General features: G+C 39.4%; 1 protein-coding gene across 2 annotated transcripts in view; it reads left to right on the top strand.

Annotated features, from left to right (window-relative positions):
* The window catches only part of ILRUN (inflammation and lipid regulator with UBA-like and NBR1-like domains), a 113,217-nt gene that overhangs the window by 26,871 nt on the left and 73,784 nt on the right, over positions 1–12,562 (top strand). For both annotated transcript variants that reach the window (XM_007106292.4, XM_007106293.4), the window contains exon 2: positions 12,092–12,246. In XM_007106292.4, the coding sequence (XP_007106354.1) occupies positions 12,092–12,246 (155 nt within the window). The remainder of the gene's footprint in view (positions 1–12,091; positions 12,247–12,562) is intronic.

The following is a 12,562-nucleotide window of genomic DNA, read 5'->3' as shown; positions in this document are numbered from 1 at the left end:
CACACACATTTACCAGTTAAGTTCACAGTCTTATGTGGGCACTGTTCGTGGTACCCCAAAACAGTTACAATAGAAACATCATAGATTGCTGATCACAGATCACCATAACAAATATAAGAATAATGAAAAAGTTTGAAATATTGTGAGAGTTACCAAAATGTGACACAGAGACACAAAGTGAGCAAATGCTGTTGGAAGAATGCACTGATAGACTTGCCTGCAGCAGGATTGCCACAGACTTTCAATTTGTAAAAAAGCAATTATCTGTAAAGCACAATAAAGCCAAGTCCATTAAAACAAGGTATGCCTATAGTCCCAGTATAAAATTGTGAGGGGAAAATGTGATGAAAGGAAAAATATAGTTGACCTTTTAACAACATGGGAATTAAGGGTGCAAACCCTCTGTGCAGTGGAAAATCTGTGTATAATTTATAATTTGGCCCTCCATATCAGCAGTTCCCAATCCGTGGATTCAACCAGTCTTGGATTGTGTAGTACTGTAGTATTTACCATTGAAAAAAATCTGAGTATAGTGGACCCGCCCAATTTACCTCATGTTGGTCAAGGGCAGCTGTACTATATTTTGGTCAGTAGCATATTCCAGTCAACAAATATATATTAAGCACCTTCTATATGCCAGGCACTGTTCTCAGCCTGGGGGATAAAAGCGGAAAGAATTACGAGTGTACACTGTCTTCTGTAGGGCAGGAGCTGTAAAATACAGTCAGCAAGTCTCCTGGTCACCTGTTAACTCATTTCATTGGCGGAGAACTGAATGCCTTGGCCTAGCTTCCCCCAGAAAGATTTCCTATGTCTGATATTCTTCATGACCATCCTTGAGAGGAGCACAGGAGATTTAGGGGCAGGGTGGGAGAGTTCTTTTATGAGGACCATGCTGCTTTAGCTTTCCCTTCCAATACGATGCTACTTTTGGGACCTGGGGCTTGACCAGGGGTATAATAATTATAGGCTCCCAATAATAGAACTCCTTTAAAACTTAAGTTCATTGCTTATCCACTTCATAATTGGACATTCCCTTTGATAAATAACCAACTCCAGTAATATTATAATTAGATTTTAGTCTCCAAGATTGCTGAAGAGGATTGCTAGGACTGGGTTAGGCCCCTTAGCTCTGCTTATCATTCCAGGTTAAAGGTCTCTACTCAGGGCATGGATGGATAATTCTGGATTTAGAGTTTTCTCAAATATTCTATGGAATGTCACCCCCTAAATTTCCCTTCTCCCAGCTATGTTTCTTTTAGATATGCTTTATAATGAAGGGGGGAGGAGGTGGTAGTTTGGGGGATCCTGGGAGAAGTGTTTGAAAGGGGCTATCTACCTTGTATTCATCAGTGTCTCTCAGTTTAAGTGATGCAGAGAGTTCAGGTGCTGAAATTCAGCAAGTCTCTTAATTATCTAACCATTAGAGGTTTCAGATCTCTGGCTTTAGACAGAAAGTTATATTCTTATCTTGTATGTCATATCTTCTTTCTGGAAAGCCAGATTGGGTTGGGTTGGGTTTTGCAGATTGGATTGTCTTGAAAAACTTTACCGAAGTTTGCACAGTGTTCTGTGGGCGATTTCCTTTTATGGTCCAAGCTCCAAAAGCTCCATCTAGCTTTGGAGTGCATATGGAGTGTAACCAGTTGCTTTGCTATGTACAAGGACTGCTACCTTGCTAAGCCCAGATGGAGGGGAGGCCATTTCCTCCAGCTCACCTTGACGACTTTTTGTTTGTTTTTTAAAATATTTATTTATTTACTTACTTATTTTTGGCTGCGTTGGGTCTTCCTTGCTGCTTGCGGGCTTTCTCTAGTTCCGGCGAGTGGGGGCTACTCTTCGTTGCGGTGTGCGGGCTTCTCATTGTGGTGGCTTCTTTTGTTGCAGAGCACGGGCTCTAGGCGCTTGGGATTCAGTAGTTGTGGCTCGCAGGCTCAGTAGTTGTGGCGCACGGGCTTAGTTGCTCTGCAGCATGTGGGATCTTCCCGGACCAGGGCTCAAACCCGTGTCCCCTGCATTGGCAGGCGGATTCTTAACCACTGCTCCACCAGGGAATTCCCCTTGACTTTGTTATGCATTGTGGATTTTTAACTTTTGCAGTACTTTAGTCTTGTATCAGTTAGGACTGTACTGGAGGTGAACACAACCCTGTCTTAAACTAGCCTGAAAAAAATGAGAATTAATAAGGATGCAGGAATATCTTAGAACTTAAGTTAGCAATTCATTTGGGCTTCAGAAACAACCAGAACCAGGGACCTGAATGTTGTCAGGCCTGTCTTTTTCTGGCTGTTGGTGAGTTTGTGGTATTCTTGTGACTCTCATACATCTGTGTGCCTTTGCATATAATCTCCCTCTATTTGAAATGCCCCTTCACCCCCTTCTCTAGGTGGTTAACCAGTTCATTAGGGTACAGTTTTGATGTTACCTGGTTGATGAAGCTTTCCCTGAATTCCTAAGTTTGAGTAAGGTATTTTCTTTTCTGTACTTTTGTAGTCCTTGGTTATATTTCTTCCCTGAAATTTACCTCATTGAATTGTGATTACTTGTTTCTAAATCTTTCTTTAATAGACTTTGTGTTCCTTGGTAGCAAAGACTTTGTCTTATTTATCTTTACATTTCTGTTACCTAGAGCGTGAATGAGTGAAAACTTAAAGAAAAGAAGTATAAAAGAAGTAAATATTATATACTTACTGATTGGCAGATAGGGAAAACGTTTTTGTGCTGATAATTTAGTTTGATTCTGAGCATAAATGTTGTTGGTTCTTTCAGTCCTAGAAACTGTGTTTGGGAATAGGAAATGTATTTTTTAGGGTGATCAGAGCATAAGCATACCATACTTGAGTTATGGTGAGGTACAGTGCATGTCTCAGTTTGTTCTCCCACTCAGTTTCCCATGTCTGAGCTTTGTCGTTTATTGCACTTGCCATGGAAGTGTCCCCAGAGGCTAGCTAGAATCACCCATAGGGCAGAATCCTACTCATACCCAAGAGTCTGTCCAACTTCTTTTTCTCTTAAAAATGTTTCATCTTCTTTAACACATGGTGCTGGTACAACTGGATAACCACGGGCAAAAGAATGAAGTCAGACCCCCTACCTCACTCTTTATACAAAAATTAACTGAAAATCAGTGACCTGAATAAAAGTAAAACAATAAAACTATTAGAAGAAACATAGGGATAAATCTTCATGATCTTGGATTGGGCTCCTGATTCTTAGATTTGATGTCAGAGTCAAAGCAACAACAAAAAAAACTAGATAAAGTAGACTGCAACAAAATTAAAAACTTGTTATGCATCCAAAGACATTATCAAGGAAGTGAAAAGACAGTCAACATAATGGGAGAAAATATTTGTAAATCATATATCTGATAAGGGTCTAGTATCCAGAATATATAAAGAACTCTTACAGCTGCACAATAGGAAGACAAGCAACTCAGTCACAAAAATGAACAAAGGATTTGAATAGACATATCTCCAAAGAGGATATACAGATAGCCAAGTACATGAAAAGTTGTTTAAGATCATTGGTCATTAAGGAAATGGAAATCAAAACCACAGTCAGATATCATTTCAAACCCACTAGGATGGCTATAGTAAAAAAGAAAAAGAAGTGTTGGTGAAGATGTCGAGAAATAGGAACACTTGACTTGTACATTGTTGGTAGAAATGTAAAATGGTTCAGCTGATGTGGAAAACAGTTTGTGGTTTTTCGAAAAGTTAGACATGGAATTACATGTGATCCAGAAGTTCTACTCCTAGGTATATATCTAAAGAAATGAACACATATGCCCACACAGACACTTGTATATGAATGTTTATAGCAGTATTACTCAATAGTCAAAAGGTAGAAACAATCCAAATGCCCATCAGCAGATGAATGGATAGTCAAAATGTGGTATGTACATATAATGGAATATTACTTAGCCGTATAAAGGAATGAAATACTGATCAGCATGCTATCATTTGGGGTAAATCTCAAAAATATTCTGCTGGGGCTTCCCTGGTGGCGCAGTGGTTGCGCGTCCGCCTGCCGATGCAGGGGAACCGGGTTCGCGCCCCGGTCTGGGAGGATCCCACATGCCACGGAGCGGCTGGGCCCGTGAGCCATGGCCGCTGAGCCTGCGCGTCCGGAGCCTGTGCTCTGCAGCAGGAGAGGCCATAACAGAGGGAGGCCTGCATACCACAGAAAAAAAAAAAAAAAAAAATATTCTGCTAAGTGGAAGAAACCAGACACAGAGGTTGCATATGGTGTCATTCCTTTTATATAAATTATCCAAAATAGACAAATTCATAGAGACAGAAAACAGATATGTAGTTGCCAGGGGATGGGGGGGAAGGAATAATGAGGAATGATTACTTAATGGATATGTGGTGTTCTTAATGGATATGAAATGATTTAAAAGTTTTGAACGTAGAGGTGGTGGTTGCACAACATTGTGAATGCAGTAAACACCATTGAATTATATACTTTAAAGTATGTAGTTATAATTGTATGTTATGTGACTTTCACCTCAGTTTTTTTAAAAGAGGAAAAATAGTATGATCTTGACACAGCCAAAGGCACTCAGAAATTAAACTCTATAATGCCAGTGTCAAATTGGTGTAGGCTCAAAATCTGCCCCTTCCCCTGCCCACTTTTTAAACAGTGAGCCAATTGTATTTTCTCAGATGACGATACCCAATGTAAGATGGCTCTGGGGTTGCCTAATTTATGGTTCAACTATATCATCAAGGACACAGCAATTTTATTTCCCTTTCTGATCTGTCATTGTCAGCATGTCAGCCTCATCCTCATTAGGTCTCCTGAGGTTCCCAATAGGTTCCTTAATGTTCCCTAGATTGCTGAAGTAATTCTTTGCACCTAATTTTTTTTTTTGTATCTTCCAGTGGTGGGAAAAAAGATACCTTTTCTTTCTTCTGTTTTTGTTTTTGTTTTCATTTACCTTTTTAATAAACTATTCAAACCTACAGAAAATTTTAAAAGAATCAGAGTATATACCCTTATACTTGCCACCTAATTCAACAGCAGTGGTTAACATTTTTGCCATAATTTGTTTTCTCTATATAAAAATTTTTTGAATCATTTGAAAGTTGTAGACATCATGACCGTTCGTCCTTAAATATTTCAGCATGCTTCTAAAAAAAAGGACATTCCTTTACATAATACATAGTAAGACACTAAGATAATTTACAAAAATTCTTTAGTACTAAAAAAATATCCAGTACATATTGTAAGTTTGCTCAGTTGTTCCCAAATGTATCATTTATAACCCTTTTTTTTTTTAATAGAATCAGAATCCATTCAAGGACCTCAAGGATCATATATTGCATTTGGTTGTTATGTCTCTTTGAATTTTTTTGTGTTTGGGTGGGGGTTGCTCAACAAGGCTTGAGGGATCTTAGTTCCCTGACCAGGGATTGAACCCGGGCCACGGCAGTGAAAGCACCTAACCCCTGGTCCCTCTCTTTAAATCTAGAACAGTGCCACCACCTTGGGTTTTCATGGCAGAATGCTAGTTTTTTACTTTCTCTTTGGAAAAGGTAATAACTACTGATGTTAGTTAGAGGGGGCAGTTCTAAAAAGTATTAAAATTAATGGATCAGTAAATAGCCAGGAAAAGAAGAGGAAGAAACAATCTTGGACTTTCTAGGGCTCTGAGAAGTGGGTAAATATTGGTGTGAACTTTGTTGCTCCTCTTAATGAAATCTTTCACAAGTTCTTCCTTTCTTATTACTGTCTTCATGTATTAAATAATATCATCTATTAGTTAATTTTTAGGTTTTGAAAGTATTTTAAGTCTTCTTTAGCCCAACTTCTATTCCCTACCTGCGTTCATCTTTGTTTTAATGAAATTCTCAGTTTCTTCTCAGGCCTTAAAATTTACAAGTATCACAAGTACACGTTTTTTGGCCTCTTTTTTTGGTCTTCCATATTACACGTCTGCTGAGTTGATGTTGGAAAGCCCGGGTAAGAACTGACATCTGTTTTGCTGATCCTTTTTCTAATCAGGTTTTTTCAGTCATTCAAAGATAGTGAGGTCTTTCTGATTCCTGATGAGCTTGTGCCTTAGGAGCAGTATCGTTGGTGCTCCACAGGTGAGGGAAACTTCTTGAAGTTCGGGATAGGTACTGCTTGAAGCCTGAAGATGCTACTGTTCATGTTTAACTAGACTGATTCATTATTCTGATTTCCCATTTTAATTTATGTCCAAATTAGATGGATAGTTTTTTTTTTCTTATAAACAGTTTGGATCCTTTTGAGTTTCTTACTTGTTCAGAGAGTGGAAAGAGAAGGTGTCTAATTTTATTTTGCTGAGAATCTGAGCTAATACTTAGACTTCCGGCATTCCCTCCTTAATTCTGATTTCCTAGTTTTCTGAACTGTTTTCTTCTACCCCCGTATTTTTGGGATTATGTTCCTGACAGTATATTCAGTATATAGATGATTTTTCTTCATAAGACTGTCAATCTGACTTATGTTTGTATAAATAGTGCAAAAATAAATGTTTTGTGTTTGTGAATATATGCAAGATTAGGCATTTGACCACTTTCAGGAATTCAGTTTAATGAGAAGTTACAATTAATTCATTTATAGAATTCATGATGGTACTTAATATGTTCTTAAGAAAATCAGATGTTCAGAGCATTAGTAGAAAATTGGAAAATTCTGGATAAGGTAAAAGTTTTATGCCTTTGAATAGATGTGGTTCTGAGTTGTACTAATAATTGACTGTCTAGCCTGGGGCAAGTTATTTACCTGTCAGTGCATCTGTGGCCTCATCTATAAAATGAAGGTTGGACAATATTGCTTCTTAGTTATTAAACTGCATTTCATCCGGAAACAGATATCAGCATCACCAGATTCTTCTACTCCAAATCAGGTTAACCTGATTATCAGTGCAGTTGAAACTGTATTGTGCACCAAGCCCATTTTTTTTTTTTTTTTTTTAACCGCAAGATGGAAAAGCTGCTTTGGGCAGATAAGCCTCAATGTGAGAGGTAGTTGCATTTACCCTTCTTTGAGTGTCCCTGGTTTGCTGCAGTCTGCTAGGCTTTGTAACGGATAGGGCCCTTGTCTGTTTTGCTGTCTGTTCTATCCCTAGACCCAAGCCGAGTGCCTAGCACATGGATAAAGGCTCATTAATTAAATATTTGTTGAATGAATGACTGCCAGCCTAGGGCATTGGCATTTACACACATTGCCTCATGCAGTCTTCACAGCCAACTTTATAACAACCAACTTTGTAATAAAAAATATAAGCAAACTTAGCAATAAAAAAACTCAGTTTTGCACATGAGTAAACTGACACAGATGCTTAACCACTTGTTCAAAGCCCCACAGCCAGGGGTAAGGAGCTGCCTCCAAAGAAAGCCATTTAAAATTTTACCATTTTATAATCAAATGGGACCTAATCAAAAACTTAAAAGCTTTTGCACAGCAAGAAAACCATAAGCAAAATGAAAAGATAACCTATGGACTGGGAGAAAATATTTGCAAACAATGCAACTGAAAGGGCTTAATTTCCAAAATATACTAACAGCTCATACAACTCAATGACAGAGAAACAAACAACCCAATGAAAAAATGGGCAGATGACCTAAATAGACATTTCTTCAAAGAAGACATACAGATGGCCAATAGGCACATGAAAAGATGCTCAATATCGCTAATTATTAGAGAAATGAAAATCAAAACTGCAGTGAGTTATCACCTCACACTGGTCAGAATGGCCATCATTAAAAAGTCTACAAACAGCAAATGCTGGATAGAGTGTGGAGAAAAGGGAACCCTCCTACCCTGTTGGTGGGAATGTAAATTGGTGCAGCCACTATGGAAAACAGTTTGGAGGTTCCTTAAAAAACTAAAAATAGAGTTGCCATATGATCCAGCAATTCCACTTCTGTGCATATATCAGGAGAAAACTCTAATTCGAAAAGGTACATGCACCCCTGTGTTCATAGCAGCATTATTCACAATGGTCAAGATGTGGAAGCAACCTAAATGTCCATCAACAGATGAATGGATAACGAAGATGTAGTAAATATATACAATGGAATACTACTCAGCCATAAAAAAAGAGTGAAATAATGCCATTTGCAGCAACATGCATGGACTTAGAGATTATCATACTAAGTGAATGAAGTAAGTCAGAAAGGCAAATACCATGTGGTATCACATGGTATGTGGAATCTAACATATGATAAAATGAATTTATTTACAAAACAGAAACAGACTCACAGACATAGAAAACAAACTTATGCTTACCAAAGGGGAAAGGGGGTGGGGGAGGGATAAATTAGGAGTTTGGGATTAGCAGATACAAACCACTTGATAAACAGCAAGGTCCTACTGTATAGCACAGGGAACTATATTCAATATCCTGTAATAAACCATAATGGAAAAGAATAAGATAAATAATATATATATATCTGAATCACTTTGCTGTACATCGGAAACTAACATAACATTGTAAATCAACTATACATCAGTAAAAAAAGTAAGGTAAAATTTTACCATTTTAACCATTTTTAAGTGCACAGTTCTGTGGCATAAAGTATATTCACAATGTTGTATAACTATCACTATCATCCATCTTTGCCTGTGCCTTTTTTCCCCCCTATTAACACTGCCTCCCTTTGTTCTTTAGGGCACTTTTAACTATTTAAAATCAGAGTAAAAACTTTTCTTGAGCAAAAACACTGAAGGAACCTCGAAGTTTAAACTTTCAGGCTGGGCTGAATACTGAGTCAGTGTCCTCCCTTTCCCATCTCCTCAGCCAGCTCTGTTTCATGTAGAGTTTTTTATTGGCTAATAATAGTTGGGTATGTTGTTTTGAACAGGAATACATGCTATCATGTCTGCTTGTTCTCACACTAAATAGGAGCTGTTTAGTCTCTTCCTGCCGTTCCTTGGCACTGTGAGGCAGTGATCTAAATGGTCCAAGTGCTGAGGAGCTGTGTACCTGCCTGATGGGTTAGAGCACCACCGGGTTAATGTCTTCTCTCCGCCTTGTACTTGGGAAATGATTGTGCTTTGTCATCCTTCACTACTTCTTCCTGCCAGTCCAGTTCACTACTTTCAGTTTCACTTTGGGCTTTAAAAGTATTCCTTAATCTTTCTCTGGTTGAATTTTCTGTATAATACAGGTACAAGTAAGCAGTTTTGTTGGTTTGGCTGTGGGATGAGTTGGAATGTGTGAAAGGAGATTTGGGAGGGGGATGGATCTGCCTAAGTAGGGTAGCTGGACTTTTCCACTTGCTAGTGTTTCTCCTGTGCTGGTCTCGAAGTCCTGTTTGATATCAGTCAGAGCCAAGTGGCGAAATATGACACAGGCTGAGGATGAGCATTGGCAATTGTCCTGAGTGCACAAATAGTCTCTTCCCTCCCAAGCATATTTTACAGCCAAGTGAACAGAAGACAATTCAGGCTGTTTGCCTGAGACCTTCCGCAGAAAAATTATCTTTATAAAAACGTGGCCACTTGGTTTTTATAAAAAGTTTCAGAAGAACAAAATGCAACCTAGGCTTATTTCTCTCTCCCTTGTTTTATCTCTGATCCCTAAGTGTAAGGCTGATTTCAGATGTACTCCTAAGTCTGTTTGCGCGTGGTAGGGTCTGGGCATCCCCAAGTTCGACCAGTCACATATTCTTCACTTGAGATCAGTGTCAGCTAGATAAGGAAGTTGCTGGAAAAACTGAAGTCTAAGCCTTCCTATTGAATGGTCAAGTAAACAGGCACAGTTTGGACCCTGGCCCAGCTCTGCTCCATGTAAATTTTATCTAGCACACACATGACGAGCCAGCAGTCGGTGGTGTTGTAATTCCAGTCATGACTCACTAATACTGCAGGCCGCCATTGCATGAGGCTTGACCTGAGGTAGCTGCTCTAAATATAGCCTTCCTTTCTGGCAGCTGCAAACACCTGGAAGAGCAGGCAGGCCCCCAGCAGAAAAGTATTTGCTGTTAATAGTATGTCTGTTGAACAGTTGTGTACTGTCAGAGCTTATTTCATGCTATGTTTATACATAATTAAAAACAACCTACTGGATCCATTGGCTTATGGTTGGGTTATGTTTAGAAAAATGCTATTTGTGTTGTTATTCTGTGGGGACTGGGGATGATGTCACTAGTTTGAGGAAGACCATAAGAGAAATGGTTAATGTAATTACCAACAATTTCTTTGATCTTTAATGAACACAGCTAACTTAAACCCCTTAGTGGCCTTTGGTCTCTGGCACTGAAGAACCAAGCTGTCAGTCATGTGATTCTGTTCAGTTAGGGACTCTGGTGGTTTGTGTGCTTGGTAGTTCCTTCTGACTTAAGGGGGTTTATAAGTAATTGAAAAGAACACCAGGGACTTCCCTGGTGGTCCAGTGGTAAAGAATTCACCTTACAATGCAGGGGACGTGGCTTCGATCCCTGATCAGGGAGCTAAGATCCCACATGCCGCGGGGCAGCTAAGCCCGTGCGCCACAACTACAGCACTTGCACGCCTCAACTAGAGCCCGCGTGCTCTGGAACCCGCGCGCCACAACTACAGAGCCCATGCGCCCTGGAGCCTGCACGCCACAACTAGAGAAGAGAAAACCCACATGCCACAACTAGAGAGAAGGCAGCGTACCACAACGAAGAGCCCACGCGCCACAACGAAAGATCCTGCATGCCTCAATGAAGATCCTGTGTGCTGCAACTAAGACCTGATGCAGCCAAAAATAAATTAAATAAATAAATCTTAAAAAACAAAATAAAGAACACCACTGTTTACAAAATGGTGTTAAGACCTCACCAAGATCTTATTTTTTACCTATCAGATCGACAAAAATCCAAAATGTTGGAGAAACACCGTTGATGAGCAAGTGGGGAAATAGACACTCTCATACATTCTTGGTGGGAGCATTCATTAAGTATGTAACTTTTTTATTGAGGGAAGTTTAGATATATCGATTAAAGCCACAAATATATGCCCTTTGACCCAACGGTATCACTTGTAGGACTTTATCCTACAGATGCACTTGTATGTTAAACTATGTGTGCTTAAGCTTATATATGGAAGAATTAAAGATTGGAAGCAAACTCAAAAGTGGATTGGTTACCTAAATAATGATATATCTATACAGTGGATACAGCTGTAAAAAACAATAAGGATATTCATTGTGTACTGACTTAGAAATGTCTTCATGATACAGTGTTAAGGGAATAAAGCAAAGGGCACTGTGTAATATGCTACCAGTTGTGTAAGAAGGGGGGAAATAAGAGTGTATATCATTTGCTTGTATCTGCATAAGGAAGTTCTGGAAGGGTATTTAAGAAAGTAATATGAACAAATGATTACCTGTGTGTGTGTATGTGTGTGTGTGTGTGTGTGTGTGTGTGTGTGTGTAGGAAGGAAGAGATAAGATGGGTATTTTTCATTGTATGAAACTTTGAATCATGTGCATGTATTGTTTTTAAAAAAATAGATTTTTTTTTTTTTTAATGGAGCTTCTTTGGATTTTAGTCACAGCTACAGAGGAGCTCTCTTTTTTTTTTTTTTTTTTTTTTTTTTGCGGTACACGGGCCTGTCACTGTTGTGGCCTCTCCCGTTGCGGAGCACAGGCTCCGGACGCGCAGGCTCAGTGGCCAAGGCTCACGGGCCCAGCCGAGGCTCAGTGGCCATGGCTCACGGGCCCAGCCGCTCCGTGGCACGTGGGATCCTCCCGGACCGGGGCACGAACCCACGTCTCCCGCATCGGCAGGCGGACTCTCAACCACTGTGCCACCAGGGAAGCCCCGGAGCTCTCTTTTAATTGACTTCCTTACCCACACTTGCTGTCCTTGTGGGTAAGAGGGGGATTTCCTCACATTGTTGCTGGTGCTAATAATGTTTGTTACTTTCTATGTGGGTACCTTGGGAAGAAAGTGATGTACAAGTTTTTGGTCCTGGCGTTTTTCCTGTTGTTCCTCAGCCAGAATCAACAACTCTGAAGATTAACATACCAGGAGCCATCTATATACCTTCTATATATGGGTTCTGTAGGTTCCTTTTGTTTGACAATTAGGATAATATGCTCTGGAGAGGACTGAAGTCTTTTGCCTTTTCTCTTTATTTGTAGGAACCTACAAGCAGCAATTGGCGCCTATTATGACTTTGAGAGCCCAAACATCAGTGTGCCCTCTATGTCCTTTGTTGAAGATGTCACCATAGGAGAAGGGGAGTCGATACCTCCTGATACTCAGTTTATAAAAACATGGCGAATCCAAAATTCTGGTAAATGTATAACGAGCAATCTTCCTTGCCCAGTTTTCTTTTTCATAGTAGTTAAAAGAAATAAGGAAGTGTTTTAGCTTAAATTATGTGATTGTGTAATTCTGAGCTTTTCCTTATACATGGTGTAGAATTTTCTTGTACTGGTATGATGACCCAAACACCAATAAAATACTCCCTAGATTAGGAAGAATTTAGGTCTTGATGACATTTAAGCACAATTCAATATTCTTTTGATACCAGGAACTAGGTCTGTATGTGGTGGTGGTATTGTCTCCACCTGTACAGTTCTACTCCATCATTTTATTTCTGCTCTAAT

Source organism: Physeter macrocephalus, chromosome 18 (genome assembly GCF_002837175.3).
Source record: "Physeter macrocephalus isolate SW-GA chromosome 18, ASM283717v5, whole genome shotgun sequence".
In the NCBI taxonomy this organism is placed as follows: Eukaryota; Metazoa; Chordata; class Mammalia; order Artiodactyla; family Physeteridae; genus Physeter; species Physeter macrocephalus.
Note: the sequence above shows the minus strand (reverse complement) of the source record. Positions and strands in the feature narration are given on the sequence as shown.